Source organism: Melanerpes formicivorus, unplaced genomic scaffold (genome assembly GCF_026170545.1).
Source record: "Melanerpes formicivorus ecotype bairdi unplaced genomic scaffold, bMelFor1.0.p_v2 SCAF_5, whole genome shotgun sequence".
Taxonomy (NCBI): Eukaryota; Metazoa; Chordata; class Aves; order Piciformes; family Picidae; genus Melanerpes; species Melanerpes formicivorus.
The window spans coordinates 14,217,517-14,234,871 of NW_027142357.1; the positions used below are offsets into that span (position 1 = coordinate 14,217,517).

The 17,355-nt window shown below is 46.6% G+C and overlaps 2 protein-coding genes across 3 annotated transcripts in view; one reads left to right on the forward strand and one right to left on the reverse strand.

Moving 5' to 3' along the window:
* The window catches only part of CCNYL1 (cyclin Y like 1), a 30,868-nt gene extending 29,298 nt beyond the window's left edge, over nucleotides 1-1,570 (reverse strand). The window contains exon 1 of the mRNA XM_068138326.1: nucleotides 1,066-1,570. Within this exon, the coding sequence (XP_067994427.1) occupies nucleotides 1,066-1,291 (226 nt within the window). The 5' untranslated portion in view covers nucleotides 1,292-1,570. The remainder of the gene's footprint in view (nucleotides 1-1,065) is intronic.
* Nucleotides 415-16,961, forward strand: METTL21A (methyltransferase 21A, HSPA lysine). 2 transcript variants are annotated; one of them, XM_068138331.1, is made up of 4 exons: nucleotides 1,788-1,890; nucleotides 13,499-13,667; nucleotides 14,692-14,803; nucleotides 15,752-16,961. In XM_068138331.1, the coding sequence occupies exons 2-4, from the start codon at nucleotides 13,521-13,523 to the stop codon at nucleotides 16,147-16,149; spliced, it is 657 nt and encodes a 218-aa protein (XP_067994432.1). In that variant the 5' UTR covers nucleotides 1,788-1,890; nucleotides 13,499-13,520; the 3' UTR covers nucleotides 16,150-16,961. The 2 variants fall into 2 exon arrangements, with proteins under 2 accessions (XP_067994433.1, XP_067994432.1); XM_068138332.1 differs by lacking the exons at nucleotides 13,499-13,667; nucleotides 14,692-14,803; nucleotides 15,752-16,961 and adding exons at nucleotides 8,946-9,169; nucleotides 9,750-9,887 and having other exon boundaries at nucleotides 415-1,890.
* Nucleotides 16,962-17,355: the final 394 nt, after the last annotated feature.

Genomic DNA, 17,355 nt, shown 5'->3' on the forward strand with positions numbered 1-17,355 from the left:
TACACTGTGCCATACACTTAGAGTATCACACGAACATACAGACAGGAACATTCCTAACCTGTTACATGTTGTTTGGGTAACTCTCACTGAAGCATAAACCTGCAAGCTCTTCCTAGGCATGTCTGCAAAGGCAAAGCAATACAGACCAAGTCCGTGTGACACCAGTGTTCCAGGTATAACTGGAAGGAAGCTGAACAGCAAACATGTACATTCCCGTGAGCTCAATGAAAGCAAATCTGAACACTGAGAGCTACATGACAAAGAACCTCAGTGTAATGAGTTCACAGCTATAATAGAGCACCCTGCATAGCTAGATTACAAATTACCCACATCCAGCCACAATGATGTCATACGCACACAATCTTTGCAATTCTTAATTCTCTTATTCCACACACACCCTCTTCCTTCCTCCTGTTCAACAGAGACTGGGAAAGCAGCAGCTTTTGCTAACTCTCTGAATGCTACAACTAATGACTGCATAGTTAAGGAGAAACAAGCAGCCAGACTTCCACCTCAAAAGGGAGCACTCAGGGACTCTGTCATGATTCTTTCGGGCTCCCCAACTCTTCTCCGCAGCGTGCTAGAAGCACCCAGCGGGGCAGCCAAAGACCCACACAGGGCACTGCCCGAGCGGCTCTTATGCTCTTGGACGGGTTACTTGTTAAGCAGCCGCTGCGGTAGCCCCACGTCTTGTACTTCGTGAAGAGGTGCCGGACCCGCAAGTAGGTTCCCCCGTCCGGCGGCAGCAAGGCGGGGCGCCCCCAGGAAACTCCGAAGCTGTCGGCGCGGTGACAGCCGCGGAGAACTTTGCTTGGGGCGCGGCGCAGGGCTGGACGGTGGCAACCCAACCCGCAACCCCCAAGGGGCTCGCCGGACCGCACGCTCGCCCCGCCGGCGGGACAAAGGGGGCACGCAGCGAAGGAGAAAGCGCCGCGCCCTGGGCTGCCAGTCCACCCCCACCGGGCACCCACCCGCGGCGGAGCACGGCTACCAAGGGGAGAGCCGCCGGCGGAGCAGGGATGTGGTGCCCAGCACTCCCCGCTGACCACCGGCCCCACGGCTCACCATCCGGGAATTCCCGGTCGCTGATGTGCTGGAGATGGGGGCCGCTGCTGCCAGGATCCGAATCCGCCGACTCGGCCTCCGCCGATCCCGAGCCGCCGCCCGCCGCCGCCGCCTGATATGTGTCTGCCCAACGGTCGGGCCCCGCCGCTGCCCCGCCGCTGCCGCGGGTCCGGCTGAGCTTGGGGCTGGCGTCCGGGGATACGCAGCAGGTGACGGTGTTGCCCATGGAGCTCGCAGCTCCCCCGCCGGGCCCCGGCTAACGCGGCTCCCGGGTTGGGGCGGGGGAGGGGGAGCCGAGGCGCCGCTCTGAGAGAAGGAGGGACCGAAGGAGGGCGGGTCTCAGTGCTGCATCACCGTCGCCTCCACCCCGGCTAGGCCAGGCCAGGCCCGGCCAGGCGCGGCCCCCGCCCGCCCCAGCGGCCGCGCAACCCAGCCACCACCTCCTGTGCGCGGCTAGCAACGGACCTCGCGTGAGCGGCCACCTTCCCCCTGGCCGGGGGAGGGGCAGAGGAAGGCCGATGTGGGGGCGGGGGAAGGCCGAAAGGGGAGCGGGAGGGAGGCCCGGCCCCGCCTTGCTCCCACCCAATCGCCTCCCGTCGGGATGCCGCATGACGCTGCTTCGCCAATGGCTGTGGGGTTCATCACGCGGCCGCCTCCGCCCCTTTACTGGAGTGGCCCCTTCCTTCCACACGCGCACACGCACACGCAGACGCAGAGCCGGCCACCGCCCCTAGGCCCCACCCCGGGCCCGCCCCGGGGGCGTGAAGCTGTACTGGCCCGGCGCGCACGTGCAGCAGTAACAGCAGCAGCAGCAGCAACGACACGGTAAGGCGATAGGAACAGCGGAGGACACTGCTGATGCCCCGCCTGCCTGCTGTGCGCTGTCTCCACGGTGTTTGCGTGCCGCTGCGCAGCTAGAGGCTTCGGTAGGGCTGCGGGCTGTGCTTGCAAGTTGAAAAGGCAGTGGTTTGCGCGTCTTGCTGGCTCTTTCGCATCACTATTAAAAGTTTTAAGGGTTTCTATGTGGGTCCGGAGCATTGTGCCCTCCTCACCCCGTAAGTGCTAAGCAGGCAGCTCCAGCGCTGGGTTGGGGGTTGCAGCAGCTGTATGGGAGCTCTGTGATTGGTTCTGATGCCTTTCTAGTGAAGTCCCTCCAGCAGCTGAGTGTAAGCCGTGCTGCATCCTGCCGCTCGCTTCTGGCTTAAGTCTGCCGCTTTGCGCATTGCCTGCAGGTAGCCTGCGAAGGAAACATTACACGTGGCTGTTAGGGTTCCCAGAGACTTGTTTCCCCGACTTGAAGGTCTCCAGCAGCAGCGTTTTCACTTGATGGGTCTCAGCTACCCAAGAGGTGGATTAGAGGGCATGATACCCACAGAAGTCAGAGGCCCTAATAATATATCGTTCTGCAATGGATCTCCTCACTAAGGCTGCAAAAATTTAACTCCAGACCCTGATAAGAAGAGTGGCTCTGCAGAAGACTTAAGAACACACAAAGTATTACAAAATGCTGCTATTATGCTGGCAGTTATTCCAAAGGTAGACAGACTCAGGGTTTCACCCTAGTTTTGCAGGACAAATCCTCATTTTGTCTCTCCCTTGTGATCGTAGGCACAGAGTTTTCAGATAAAACCATGCCTACTTTCTTTGAAGAGAGGAAGTCACAGATGCTGCATTTCTAGAATCTGTACAACTTAATCCCAGGCATGATAAAGGGAGGAACTAAATAATTTATATGAGGATTACTCCCTCAGACTGATGAATTAGACTTTTTCACTTGCTGGCAAGTGTTTGAGCTATGTTAGCTAAGCCTCTCTACACGCTACTGACAGTTTGCAAACCCTTGTTACTCCAGACAAATCTGACCTTGCTGTGGATTACACAGGAGCCTTAGAGAAGATTTACTTTCAGCACTTTAGGAGGCACTTCAGTGTTCCTTCACAGACTGTACTCTGCTTGGAAAACTGTAGGACAGCCAGGTCCTACTCTCAGGACTAGGAAGGACTGACTGGGACTTAACTATAGGATGGGACAGGAGATTCACTTGGCTCAGGGAGGTGAAAAAACAGGTTTCACACAAACCAGTCATTCAAAAGTTGGTGGGTTTTTCCCTCTGGTATTGCATCCACTGATTTTTGGTGAGGGTGGTTGGGGAAGAGAAGAAAGCTTGAGGGTTGGTGTGGTTTAGTGCAGTACTTAATTTTCAAGAATAAGAGCTGGCTTGTATCTGTGCTATTTAATATTAAATCTGACGTAATTTACTGTTTCATGCCAGAAAAGCAGTACTCTGACTTGTTTGTACCTGGCTGACTCTATTTTCGAAAGCAACAAGAGCATCTGAGCAAGCTGTGCTCCCGCTGCACTGTGGGCCCTGTCCTACAGCTCAGTGCCACAGACTTGGGCCTACTAGCACAGTTATAGGAGCCACAGGCAGACCTGCACATCTCAGCCAGGCAGCCATGATGCTAAGTGGCTGCTTGTTAAGCTACGTCCAACTTGTTCCTTGCAGCCATGCCAGTGCATGTGATAGGGCTGCCTGGCTTCTTCGGAGAGGGGGTACAACTGCAGCAAGTGCCTTGTGGGATCCCTGAAGCAAGCTGGACCTCTGTTAAGTCTGGGCTTCAAAGCAGCCTCAGGAAGCCCTTTGTCAAAGCTTCAGTTTGGGGCACTGGGAAATCTATGTTCAAGGATAAAGAAGTGAACAAGAATGGCTCAGCTGAGCACCTGGACCCAGCCACTGAGGGCAACAGCCAAAACCCCACATACTTGTCCCCATAGATGAAAAATGCTGGGAACTCTGAGTGGGTTGGAGCATGTGATGTGTCTCACTGCTATTTGGGCATCAATGTTTTGGTTCCTCTGCCTCCCAGAGGCTGGGGCTGAGGTTTCCCAATGGTCTCATACTTGTTTTCACTGTGTAATGCTGCAAAGGAAAAGAGGATGGCTGCTTTTCCCCTGCACTAGCACTGTTGTAGAGCATCAGGATTTATACAACCAGACAGAGGGAGGAAAGCAATCAGTAGTCTGTTTCCCTGCATAGCCTTATTCATGTAGGTCTTAAATAAGAGGAAGCTGACTTTAATCCCTGGAAATTATAAAACCAGCAAACTATCCCACCTCCCCAGCATTCCAGGGGAATTTAAGCTTCTGCTTCCACATATCTTACCATGCCAGTAAAGAGTATTTGCCCATATCTGTGCATGTTTTCCTGTAGCTTCAGGAATGAGGATTAATCATTTTCTCCTCCATTTTGGCGAAGTAACTCTTAAAATCTGAATTATCAGGGTAATATGACAAAATATGTTGCTCTGTGTATTTTCTGCAGACTAGGTGATCCTGCTAATAGATATAGCCTGAGCAATACCCTGCAGAGATGAAACACATTATCTTTTATTTATGCAGCTTAGCACTCTATTGACTTACTGCTATAGCAATATACTGAAAATCATCTACCATGATTTATTATCAGTCCAGGGTCTCTTCCTATTTTCCATCTCTTCTTTCAGCTGTTTTGCTTGATGTACCCCAGTGAATCATCATGCAGTTTCCATTATAAGGAAATCAGTTACTTTGATGTACGACAGGCAGCACACACATAGTTCCACATTTTGGATGGCAGATCTTGGCAATAACGAATGCATAAGTTGAAAATAGCTTACTACTAGCCATTGAGATGAACTTTCCTACTGCTACGGGAAGAGCACAGGAGAGGGCCTGTTCCGTGAGACCTTCAGTTACTGCCCCTTCTCTCTGAGCAGGGCACCCAGTGGGCAGCAACCTCCCCACATTTACAGACACTAAATACCATGATTACACATAACCTATTTGACTGAATTGGTTTACCACTCTGCTTGAAGCTTTTCCCAGTACTTGCAGCATTCAATCCTTATCTGTTTTCAAGGCTGTTGTGGTTCATCAGGGCTGCAGTCAGGACGGGGCAATTGTCAACGTAGATGACAGTGCAGGAGGATGGGTCAGTTTTACTGAGCTCTCCTGATTACACTGCTGGCCCATAAAGATTATTAAGTCCTGTTGTGCAGTAGCAATCACAGTGTTCCAGGTAACGGAGAGCAATGACTGGGGAGGAGCTGATGGTAACATTGGCAAGCACCAGTCCCACTGATGGCAGCTTGCTATTTATGCACCTCACTTGGGAAGGGTACTCCAGCTTTAAGGTGAAAAATCACCATGAAAGAGAGACTTGCAAGTTGATAGAAATAGGATCCACAGGCGTATTTTCTTGTTCACTTAAAGCCAAAAGCAGACACTTTGGAAGAAGCCTGATTATGATCTGTCTCCTGTTCTGAATGAGGCTTGAACCTGCCTGTTCACAGAAAAAAGTCAAATAAATCAGAAAGAGTTTGTGTCATCTACTGCACTGGGCAAACACTTACTAAACGGTGAGAACTTTTTTTATATAAGACAAGAAAACAGTTTATCACTCATCTTTAAATGCATACAGTATTTGTAGTTTTGATTAGCGCTGAGCATTCGATCTCAATTGACTTCTTTGAGATTACATCTAGTTTCATTTGAACACTGCTGCATTTAACCAGGATAACTCAGGCAAGGAGGTCACAGATCAAAGTCCTAGATTTTAGGTAGGTATGACCCTCAAATGAAGGTATTCTGGGTTTTGTATGTCCCTGTCTTGTTTCAGTTGCACACCTAACAAGTTTTAGTTACTCACTAGGAAAAAGGAGGACCAGCTATCAGTGTTGTCCTTAAAGTTGCCACATGAAAACACCCTGCCCTGGTGTCCTGGCTGGGCTCTGAGCACAGAGCAGGGTGATGCAGCAGGAGCTGCCGCTGCACTGCAGCCAATGACTATGCACTGTGCCAGGCTTGGTTTAGGGAAACCTTCTCCTCTTGTCCCTGGTAGCTGTGTCTGAATGTGAAGGCAAAAGTTTCTTGGAGAGTAGGTTATGGCAAGTTTTCTTGTTAAGTGCAGCCCAGCTGAGCTGTGGTGGGTAGACTTGGAATGTGCAGCACTCAGAACATGAACAGATGTTGTCAGGGCAGGGATACATGGCCTACAGATGCCAGGGGCAAGATGCACCTTGAGTAACTTCAGTAGGGTCCCTAGATCTGTTCACTGTTCCTCAAAAGCACTGTGCATCTTTCTTCCAGGAACAGAGAGGAGCAGAGCAGCTTTTGACTTGTGGCATTGTAGGTTTGCCCTCTTTTTTGCCCCCCCCCCCAGTCTGAACCTTGCTCTTATAAAAAGAAATTTTTCCATTTGTGTTCACAAAGAAAATGTGGCCTAAAGGTAACCTAGAAAGTAGTAGCGCAAGGGTACATGCTGCCAAATGGATCCCAGCAAGTGTTAATGCCAGTGTGGATAGCACTTTATAAATTCGACAATGTCACTATTCAGTAAAGAGAGCACGTTTGTTATACAGGCCTTCATTTCTCCTCCAAGTGATAGCTCATGTTTAACTTTTAATAATGCATGGTGGGGAGAGAGCATGTTTGCTTTCTCACAAAAGGGAAAGCAACTTTCAAAGATGAGGGAAATTAATCCTAATTTAAACCCTCTGGGGAACTTGCTGTAACTGCCAGGAGAACTCCACACAGCCTTTAAAACAAAGGCCAGGGGAGATCCTGAAGCAAAATCTAAGTCAGATTGTGATGACAGCTGAAGGAGAAGCAACTGATATTCCTGAGCTGTGGAGAGGAAAAAGATTTATTCTGAACAGAGGATTCTGAACAAAGGACTAGATTCATTCCTGATGTGAGGCTAATGAGGTCAGGAGATCTGTGCTACTGAGGAACATGTTCTGCCAACTACTGAATGCAACTTCTAAGCTAGAAGCTTAACTGTATGTATAATTATTTGCAGGATGCATAATAAATGAAGGCTGCCAGGCTTGACAGGACTAATATTGGTGCTGCCAGCTGTGTTTTTGCTTGTGGGCTCACAGGGAAAGGTAATTCCGTTTCTTTATTTGGCCCATTTGCTCCATACATGTGAGCTGCTGTCTGCTTGTATTCAAAGGAACTCCACTTCTCAGGCAAGTTTTTACATTTCTCGCAATGGTTACTTGCAGGTAGATTTGTGCATTTTTTAATTTAACCTCCACTTTAAAAGCTTTATGCTTGTGTTCATAGCCAAACAACCCCATAGTCCCTTGCTTCCTGATACAAAACCCAGCTTCCCTTCATCCGTGAGTAGCAGTATCCTTGAGAGGAGACATCTGAAACCATAGTTACCAGCTTCTATCTGAATAATGACTCTTGAAAAATTCCCAAATCCATGGGTATGTTCTCACCCACAGCAATTGCAACAAGAAGCTGAAAGTCTCCTAAAATGCTTGAAATTAAATTATAAGATTTTCTGTAAGCTACCCAGCTGCACAGTGACCATCATCCTAGAAATGGAGAGTGGCTGCTTGCAAATACTCAGTTGCATTTGATAGGGCCAAAAATCTTAAATCCTGTAAATTCTGCTGTTATCTTTTACCCTGACTTAGTACTGCACATGCCTTTCCAAGGCCGTGTGCCTCCTTGCCTATCTGCAGGGTGGTAACACCAGCTCTAGGATGCATTTTGTTCAATTTCTCCCTTCTTAGAAAGTGTTCCAGCTGCAGGGGAAGTGCTTTCTGATCTTACTCTCAAGCAGTCTATGGATAACTTGGAGAAGAGCCAGGACTTTGTCTTTTCCTGGAAATGTAGCTACCGGAAGAATGAATCACCAGGTTGAACCTGTAGAACCATCTGAAAACAAAAGCTTAGACTTCTGTGTCTCACTGTTGTGAATAATGGGGGGAAAAATAGGCATCCTGTTTTGAAATCTGCTACCAGCTGATGGGACAAAAATATTGCATGTGTGATTGTCTTTTGAAACTGACAAGTAACATAAGACTATGGCCATTTAAGGGAAAAAGCCTGAAGCAAAACAGTAGTTAGGGAAACAGAAAATTCCGTTGGTTTTTTTTTTTTTTTTTTAATTTTTAAGAAAAAATAACCAATGAGATAGTTCTGAACACATAAATGGGATTTTTAGTAGCCCCAAATTTTCACACTTTAAAATCTTCTGTATTACTCTTGGCTAGCAGTAAATACATGCAGAGCAAGGCTGGGAGCCTGTGTCTCATAGCATAAGGACAGACTGCAGTGCTGGTGTCATTGATTAAATCTGTCCTTTTGCCTCTGCAGCAATATAAGATATCATTACAGGCACTGCAGAGGCTTCTTGGCTAGCATGCAAGCATCTGGATCCCTCCTAGGATACCAACAGCACAGACATATGTGAGCTAACGTTTCTTTACCTTAGCTTCTCTTCTGATCCATTTTATCTTAAGGTAAAAGAAAACTCGATTCACAGTTATCAAAGGCTAAATTAGAATTAATGGAGACTTTCAGATGTGCTGAAGGCAAGATGGAAGGCTTGCAAAGTTGTGCTTGGTGTGCTTTTGGCTAAAGGCCTGCAAGAACTACTATTCTCATGTAGTAAGTGTTAGAAATAGATGGTACTGCAGCTCATGGATATAAATTTCCTATGAGGAGAAGGAGAATGCTTTCCAGTATTTTAACACAAACATTAATGACACAAGCATGCATGACTTCAATTAGAAAAGTTAAATTGCATGTGTAAACCCTGCATTAAGTTTATTTAGGGCAAACGTCTAAAGATTTAATTCTGACCCTGGGCCACTGAAGCCTGGAAGGAGCCCCTGAGAACACTTCCTATTAAGGTACCTGCAACTGCTTAGACTTGACTCTTTCTTCTTCTCCATTGTCTTTCAAGGAGTGGAGACGAGAAACACTGCCCATACCATTACAAATAACACTACCCTCCCACCACCACCACCTTTTTCATAAACTTGGATTCTGCTTGGTTTTAAAAGGCAACTTTTGTACTGAGGTAGATGCTCTTGCAGTTTGCAGCATTTCCCCCTGGTACCTCAACACAGAAACAAGACAATGCTGCCCTGGCCTTCAACTACCACCCAGCTGCAAGGAATACAGAAGCTGCTGGCAGAGGAGGGAAATCACAGCCCCAAGCTCAGAGGAGCACTGCCAGAGCAGCCCTTCCTGGTGCACTCTGATGCCTGCTCCCCTGTCCGTTGTGCTCCAGTCCTGTCACAAGATGCTGAAGACATAGGTAAGGCAGTAGGTCCGTGAACATCTGAAAGTGCAGTGAAAAGTGGAGGAGGTTTCCAGCAAATGAAGTGCCTCTGGAGCTGCAGTGGTTGTGAAGAAGAGCTTACTCATTTTGTTTTTTGTTTCTTAATTAAAAGTTCAGAATAATGCGGGCTTTCAGACCTGTAAGGTCTTTGAGAGATCAGGCACACAATTCCACTAAAAACCAAGTGATCTTTCTGTAACAAGACATTTGAATAAATGTGGTGATTATGCATGACAGTTTATCAAGATGCGAGGCAGAAGGCATGAATGTGATGTTACTGATGGGAACTATTCCCTCTTCAGAAGCTTTAGAAACTTCCTGCATTTCAGCTCAAGCACTTAGGAGATTATACATTTTCATATTTTTGACCACTGCTTCCATTGTTTAATGTAACTTTGAGTGTGAAGGAAATTACATGTTGGATCAGACTTCAATATTTACTTCAATATTTAACATTTTTTTGGAAGGATCTTGCTGAAATGGCAAGTTGTAACATCTAGTGATAACCCATCTGTTTCTGCAGAAATGTCTTTTTAATTCACTCCACTGGTTTCAGAGATGATCCACATCAGTTCAAGCCAAGGCTGTCTTGATTCTGCAACTGCAAGCTGTCATCAGCCAAATGAATTTCTGGTTTATTCCATTTGTATTTAACAGCAAGTGATCCACCACCCCATCTATCTCACTGGTGTGGAGAATCTGGAAGCTACTGGTGAAGATGAAACTGTAAAAATTGTTACATCATTTCACTGATACATATTTGAATGGCTATTTATGATGATACTTAGGGAGAAAAACTGTTCTGTTTTCTGGGATGTCCTCCAAGTTTTGTGTTAGCTCATGTTTGGTTTGGGTTGATGAAAGCTCTTAGCAAAACAGGTATTTGTCCAAACTTTATTTCAAAGACAGGTTTCATACTTCAGTGGAATGACAACCCAAAGTAGCTGCTCTTTAGAGGAAAGGATTAAAAGTGTATGACCAGAAATTTCTAGACAAGTGCAGAACAGAACCATTTGGAATAAGGTGTTGCTCTCAGAGGGTTATCAACAACATGGGTTTCCAGATAGAGTTCAAACAAGTAAAATTCAGATTGCTTCTATTTATACCTGCCTTTGCCTTGTTAACCAGAGACTTTGTGAGGGATGTAGTACTTTCCCCACATTGTGGATGTCTCCAAAATCCACGTACAGCCATGTGCTACATGCAGTGTCTGCAGAACTATCACACTGATTTCTAAGACAGGATTTTAAATATTAAGCAGGAAAGAGAAGATTTCAGAAAAGGAGATATGTTAGAAATTAATAGACATTATTTTGAAGCTACACTTTCTCATCTACAAGATTTTTTTGTTAATCTTCTAAGTTTTACAAGGGCCATTGTCCTAACCACTTTTCCTTATATACCCTAAGCAGCTTAGCTGCATCTCAGGTAGCAGGATTCACTTATAACTGGACTATATTGTGTCTGATCTGTCAAGTAGGTGAATGAAATAAGACTGGACTTGAATCAGTGTTTATATTTTACCTCATTCTTGTTTACCTTAAAATCAGCTATTTCCTACTTTCATAGACCCACAGAATCATATAATTGTTTTAGTTGAAAAAGACCTCTAATGTCATCAAGTCCAAACATCTACCTAAGCCCACCATGGCCATTTGCAGCTTAGGCGTCCTTATAGCTTTCTGCAGTGTCTAAAAGCTGAACCAGTTCTTGAAACTTTATTGTTGTGCTACTGGAGAAAAAGCATTTCAGTTCATGGGAACTGTTTTAGCTGTAAGTCAGGAAAGGTTGGAAGAAACAAAGTTTCTTTTTCTGCCTGTAATACCCAGGTACTCTATTTTCTTAGAAAATGGATGTGAAAAGGGGAAAAGGAGACAAATATAGGCTTAGAATTAATACGTTGAATCAGGGGTCTTATTGAGCTTCTAGTGAGACTTGCTTCCCTTTGAATATCTTCATTATCCCATCATGATCTGGAAAGTAATTTCTGATCTGCTCTTAGAAGTCAGCATCAAAGTAACATTAGGAGGGATGAAGGGAAGCAGGGCAGGATTGGTAGAGAACGTGCTAGGCTCCAAAGATTCAGGGATATCTGACAAACAAAACACATTCGTAGGATAAAAGCACTTGCTGCACTATCTTTTCTGGGAAGGAATATATACGTTTTCACATACAGCCTTTTTTCACTCTATTCAGCCAAACCATTGGTCTTATGAAATACTGCAGAAGAAAACTGATCTGGGGGGGAGTAGGGGAAGGAGGCAGTTTGGAGCACTGGGGGCCTGCCACACTCTACATCTTGGTTGGAGATCTCAGGGCTGGCATGTGGTGTGGGAGGTGCAGGTAAAAGCTTTGTGCCATTCAGGAATTTCCCTCCATTTGTCTGATGGTGTAGTTTAGGCACAATGTAAGTGATGCAAAAACTCATCCAAACAGAGTTCTCATTTCAAGTGTAATCACTCTCATTGCCTCTCCCACACTGCCTATATAAATAATTTTTTAAAGTAATCGAGATAATAGAACAAGCAGTTTCAGACTCTCAAAAGCAGGAGTGGTGGCAAGGGACCAACACATTAGCACATAAAACCACAGTAAACTGAATCATCGCACCTGCTCTGGCATGTTTATGAAGGGAAGTCTGAGATGCCATAAGACAAGTATGAACCAGTCTGGGGCAAGTGAAATTCTGTTTTTCATTCCCCTACGGTATCAGAGCCCTAAAAACAAGCTTTAGTTCCTGCTACCCCTGTGCAGCCTGTAATACAAAGGCTTTCATGAATCTTGAGCCACTCTGTTGAAACCAACAGCTTTTAGATGTAACCACATTAACTTTTGTCTGCTAGTCAGATTTGCTGCTCCTTGTGGGAAGTTGTGAGCTGGTTATGCTACCTAGCCTTGAGCCATGTCCTATGGGTGGTGACACTGGGACCTGCTGAGCCACACAGACAGTAGACATGGGTACAGGAAAGGCATGCTGCTCCCCTGCCTTGCTCCTCTACCTGTGGCCCCTACAAGCTTCTCAAGAGGCTGAGAAGCATGACTGGAGGTCCTGCACCTTTGAGCCTAGAGGCAGCTAGAGCACTACCAGGATGTTTCCCTGGCCCTCCCTGTGGCCTTTAGCTGCCTTTGGATCAAGTAACTGGAGACACACAAAAGAAAGGAGCATTATGTTGTTTTACCAAACAAGAAATTAAACAGAGCCAAAGGTGAAGAGAAACCCATGCACAAACAATGCCACAGAAGCGTTACTGCCACACCACCAGCTGGGAGCAATTTTGACTTTACTGCTTTGGTCAATGCTCTGACAGAGATGAACAAGAAGTGCTGTGTTTCTGCGGTGGTTACTCAGTTATTGCGGGACTGCTTCCAGGCTGCTGCTAAGCACTTGTATGGTGTTCACCATGCTGGCAATGGAAGATGAGACTATGGACAAATGCTTTTCCTTTGCACTGACTTCCAAACTCCTGAAACGAAAGGCACAGACCACAAACACAGAGAAGCTAGGGGGACCGCAAACACTGCTCCCCAAGTTGTTTCACACCTTCTCCCTTTTGCCGTGGCACGTAGAAAACACTTGAAGCCCCTCCCCGTCCTCAGCCTCCTGCAGGAAGCAGCGCGATGATTTTTCCTTGCGGGATCCTTCGAGGGCCTGCCAGGGACGGGCGCAAGCTTAGCTCGCACCCAGCCAGCGGCTGCCGGTTGCCAAGCCAGTGACGGCTGGCACTAGCCCTGGGCCGCCGGCATGGCCCTGCGGACAGCCATGGCTTGCGTTCTGCCTTGCCTGACCCCACCGCAGAGCACAAATGCGCTGGAGAGCTCCCAGCCGCACCCTCGGGCCTCTTGACCCGTGATTTGATCGCCGCCCCGGCTCACCGGGGAAGGCTGCTGAGCGCCCCCGGCTCGGGGAGGCCGCACCCGCCCCAAGCCGTGGCTCTGGGGGCCGGGCCGGGCGCTGCGCGGTGGCTCTGGGCCTGCGACGCGTGAGTAGCGAGCAGGCCAGGCGGCGAGGGGCCGGGCCGGGGCGAGCCGAGCCTCTCCCCGCGGCGGCCTCGGGCTCTGCGGCGCCGGGCGGCGGCGCGGGCCTGGGCAGGTCGGGGTGGACCCTGCGGCGGCGCCGCCTGCTTCTGCCCGCTGGGCACGGAGGCCGCGGGAGAGGTGAGCGGGAGGTGGCGGCCGAGACTTTGACAGAGCTTGCTATGGAGAGAACTCCTTATCAAGGTTTCTGTAAAATACAAGACATTAGTTACCACCAGCTAGAAGTCTTACTGCTTTGCTTTCCCTGTGTTCTTCCTCGCCGCGGCGCAGGAGGCGATCGGCCGGCAGTGGAATGGCTTTAGTCCCCTACGAGGAGGGAGCTGGCTGGGGAGCGCGGCAGCTGCACAATCCTTCAGCCACGTACCGCTTCGCCAGCCACACCATCCGCATCAGGCAGGACTGGCGGCAGCTGGGGGTGGCGGCCGTGGTCTGGGATGCGGTAGGTATTCACACCAAATGTTTCTGTACTTTATGGGTTCCTGTTGCACTTGCCCTAGCTCTCAGAATCACCGTAGAAAATTATTTAACAATGAGTTGTTAACGAAAGGCTTCCCTCCCCATAAGATTTTTTTATTTATTTAAACCAAAAAGCTAAACTCTGCTTTTAACTTTTTTTTTTCCCTCACAGGAGTTCCTGGAGGACTGTAAGGGAAACAGGGCCACCTTAAACCCTGCACAGCCATTGCCAAATACAGGAATTACTCCAAATTACCCAACTCACCCATTTCTTAACAGTGGCCCATGATGTTTGTCTTTCAGAGCACAGCATGGATCCTGCTGCTTATAGCATGTAGGACTGATAGATTTTCTCTTGGGGATAAGAACTGTCCAAAATGGAAAGGTTTGTGGCAGGCCCAAGGCTGCATGGCAGCTGGCATTTTAGGAAACTTCTCAAATGAATTGGTGCATAGAGCCATTGCTTTTTTTCCAACATCAGCTTTGACAGAACTCGCTATGAAGGGACCTCCTTATCAAGGTTTCTGTAAAATACAAGACATTAGTCACCACCAATTCACTATCTACACTTTCAATAGACACTGCTTTGTTACTGCTTTGTTTTCCCTGTGTTCTTCCTGATGACATGCCCATGATGTGCAAACTTTTGAAATACTACAGTATTACAGACTTTTGTAATGCTGTGTTCATTCACCAATGTTTGACACCCCAAAGCTTTTCCTTTCCAAATACAGCTCTTTGTGCCTCCTGTTTGAGGATTTATGAAGCAGTGGTTCTGTAGCCTCTGTGGTTATTTTTTTCTTTTGCCTCTCTGAAAGTCTTCCATAAAACTTGTAAAAAGACACGTGCACACAGGAGGCAGAGAAGAGCTGAACAGAGTCTTGCTGCAGACCCGATGTGCCTGATCCTTCTCATAACCATCTCTCTCAGTGTAAATCAGAAATTTATGTTCAGTATGACTGATCGGAGCCCTGTGCTTAATTAATCACCTTTGTCTCTTGGTTTAGGCTGTTGTCCTATGTGCTTATCTGGAGATAGGAAGCATTGAGCTCCGGGATCGGTCTGTGATTGAGCTGGGAGCTGGGACTGGATTGCTGGGAATAGTAGCCACATTATTGGGTAAGGGCTTTTTCTTTGTTTAACCAGTAAACCCGGCAATTTTACATCTACATGCCTGTTGTAGAAGTTAGCACCAATGCTACATATATGAACTGTGATACTTCCTGCCTGAGTCATCTTCTTAGACTTCAGAGCCTACTGCATTATTTGTTGAAGAGATGGTGCCCCTGCAGTTTAGTGTACGGTGGGACCCTGTTAAGGCTGATGCCTATTACCATGGTACTCAGCTCAGCAGCATTCAGTTCTGCAGCTGTTCTCTCCCAGGGTGCAGGTGCTGTACTTGCTATCTTCCACTTGTTCTCCTATGCACCACAGACAAAGCTACAGAAAGAAGCTGCTGTCTCAGCTTGCTTAAGCCTTGCTAGCCTATCTTGGAGACAGGGAAAGCAGGGTTGGAGAAGTGATCTGGCTGTGATCTGGCTGTGGCTGAAGCAGGGACTGAGTACTACATTAATTTTGTGCTTATAGTCCGAGGTTAACTTTGTAATTAAAAGCTCTTGTGGTTATGGAAGGTGTCTGTTGAAAGTGATGGAAACATAGCAGCTCGGTAAAATACAAAATGTAAAATTACGCAGGCAAAGCTTCTGCCTGACCTGTGAAAGAAACTAAGCTACCTCTCTCCTACTGAACAAATAGAGAATTGGGGCAGGTTGATTGTAATAATCTATGTTGTCACCTATGAAAACACAGAAAGTAACTCTTTTACTTTCATGCACCAAGAAAAAGCTCCAGACCCAATTTAATCTTCGCATGGAAGATTCTTCATCTTCATACTCTAAAGTGACTGATGAAGGGTAGGCTGTATATAGATAGTGAACTTTTTGCTTCTTTTATTCTTTTGTTTATGTTTAATCAGACAGCTCAGGGGAGTTGTTAGTGTTTAATAGGAACTAAGGTGCCTGTATTCCAAATGCTGGATTTATGGATGTGTACTCCTGTACTGCTTAGGTGCTCATGTTACCATCACAGACAGGGCGGCAGCACTGGAATTCCTGGAGTCAAATGTACAGGCTAACTTGCCTTCAGAACTACGTCCGAGAGCTGTAGTAAAAGAGCTGACCTGGGGAAAAGACCTACGTAACTTCTCTCCAGGAGCATTTGACTTCATCCTGGGTGCAGACATCGTTTATCTGGAAGAAACTTTTGCAGACCTGCTTCAGACACTGGAGCACCTATGCTCAGAGCGAACTGTGATTCTTCTTTCCTGTCGTATCCGCTATGAACGGGACCACAAATTCTTGAAGATGCTGAGTGGCCGTTTCTCTGTGTATGAGGTCCACTATGATGCCAGTAAGGATGTTCATATCTACAAAGCACAGAGGGGTAGCTGGAAGGATGACTTCTGACTCTATGTGTTGTTAGTAAACCACTATTCAATCTTGTTTCTACTCAATACACTTGTTCTTAATCATGTAACTGCAGTTGTGTTATTCCACTGGCTTCTCGTTCTGATGGTCTTGTCTGATCACTTGGCCTGATACGGCAAGGACTGTATTGTTTTGCACATTGAACCTCCGCTTCATTTCTCAGTCAAGTTGTATAGGGTCTTTCGCTGACATTTTATCAAGACTAGTTATTGCAACTGATTTAAGTTGCAGAAATTTCCAGGCATCACAAGTGTCATCGAAAGATCTGTTTAAAATCAAACTAAACTTAATTTCTGTGGAAAACTGAGATGTAGATTAGAGTGGGTTTTTTTATTAACTCTTCAAGAATAAAAGTGGATGAAATGTAAGTTAACAGTTAACTCTATTAAATATCTTTAACTCTTCAGGCCTTCTGCATCTCAAAAGTTGTAGTAAAAGAGACCACTTAAAGGGCAAAACCAACAAAGGCAGCTTCAATACAGTTAGTTGTTCTGCTGTCACTGCTGAATTTAAGAGGCATAGAGAAACAACCAGATCTCTAGGGAGGGTTAGAAATCAATATTGCAGGGTAAGCTAACTTAGAAATCAGTGGTGTTTTTACATGGCTTGCAAACATGGAGGCTATGCCTGCAGTACTGAAGTCATGGTTTTTCAGTTGTTTCCAACAAGATAACTTTCCCTTGCACAGATCAAGGGTCCTTGGAGCAGATACAGACATACATGTGCCAGGAGGGAATGTAAAACATTGTCAAACTGTTCTGTAAATATCAAATCAGTCCTTGACTTTTAAAGTACTGCTAAATAGTGTTTTACTCTCTGCCTTTTTTTGTGGCTGTCTCTGAGAGCTGCTCTTTAGGAGAGGAATATGCTGCTGTAAAGTCTTTGTAGCTGAGGGAATACTTACTCTTGTATTACTTGGAACCTTGGGGCACTGTCTAGATTTCAGTGTGCTTTCTGTGCACAGTGGGTTAGATGCTATTCTAAGTAACTGGTTTCATACCTTGAGTTTGTAAAAAACACCTCAGTATGTTTGTCCCACAAGATCCTATGTGAAAAATGCTCTATCCTAGAATCCAGCTCACACCAGTAGCCAACTTCCTTCTGTTTCTAGTGGTGGAAGAATGAAACTGGTGAAAACAGTGGGCTAACAGAAGACAGCTCTAAGTGCAGGAATTGCTATAGTTT

Excerpts from the sequence above, each read along its gene's own strand:
- METTL21A (XM_068138331.1), top strand. The coding sequence starts at position 13,521 with ATGGCTTTAGTCCCCTACGAGGAGGGAGCTGGCTGGGGAGCGCGGCAG. Across the intron at positions 13,668-14,691 it reads CGGCCGTGGTCTGGGATGCG|GCTGTTGTCCTATGTGCTTA; the intron begins GTAGGTATTCAC and ends CTCTTGGTTTAG. Across the intron at positions 14,804-15,751 it reads AATAGTAGCCACATTATTGG|GTGCTCATGTTACCATCACA; the intron begins GTAAGGGCTTTT and ends TGTACTGCTTAG.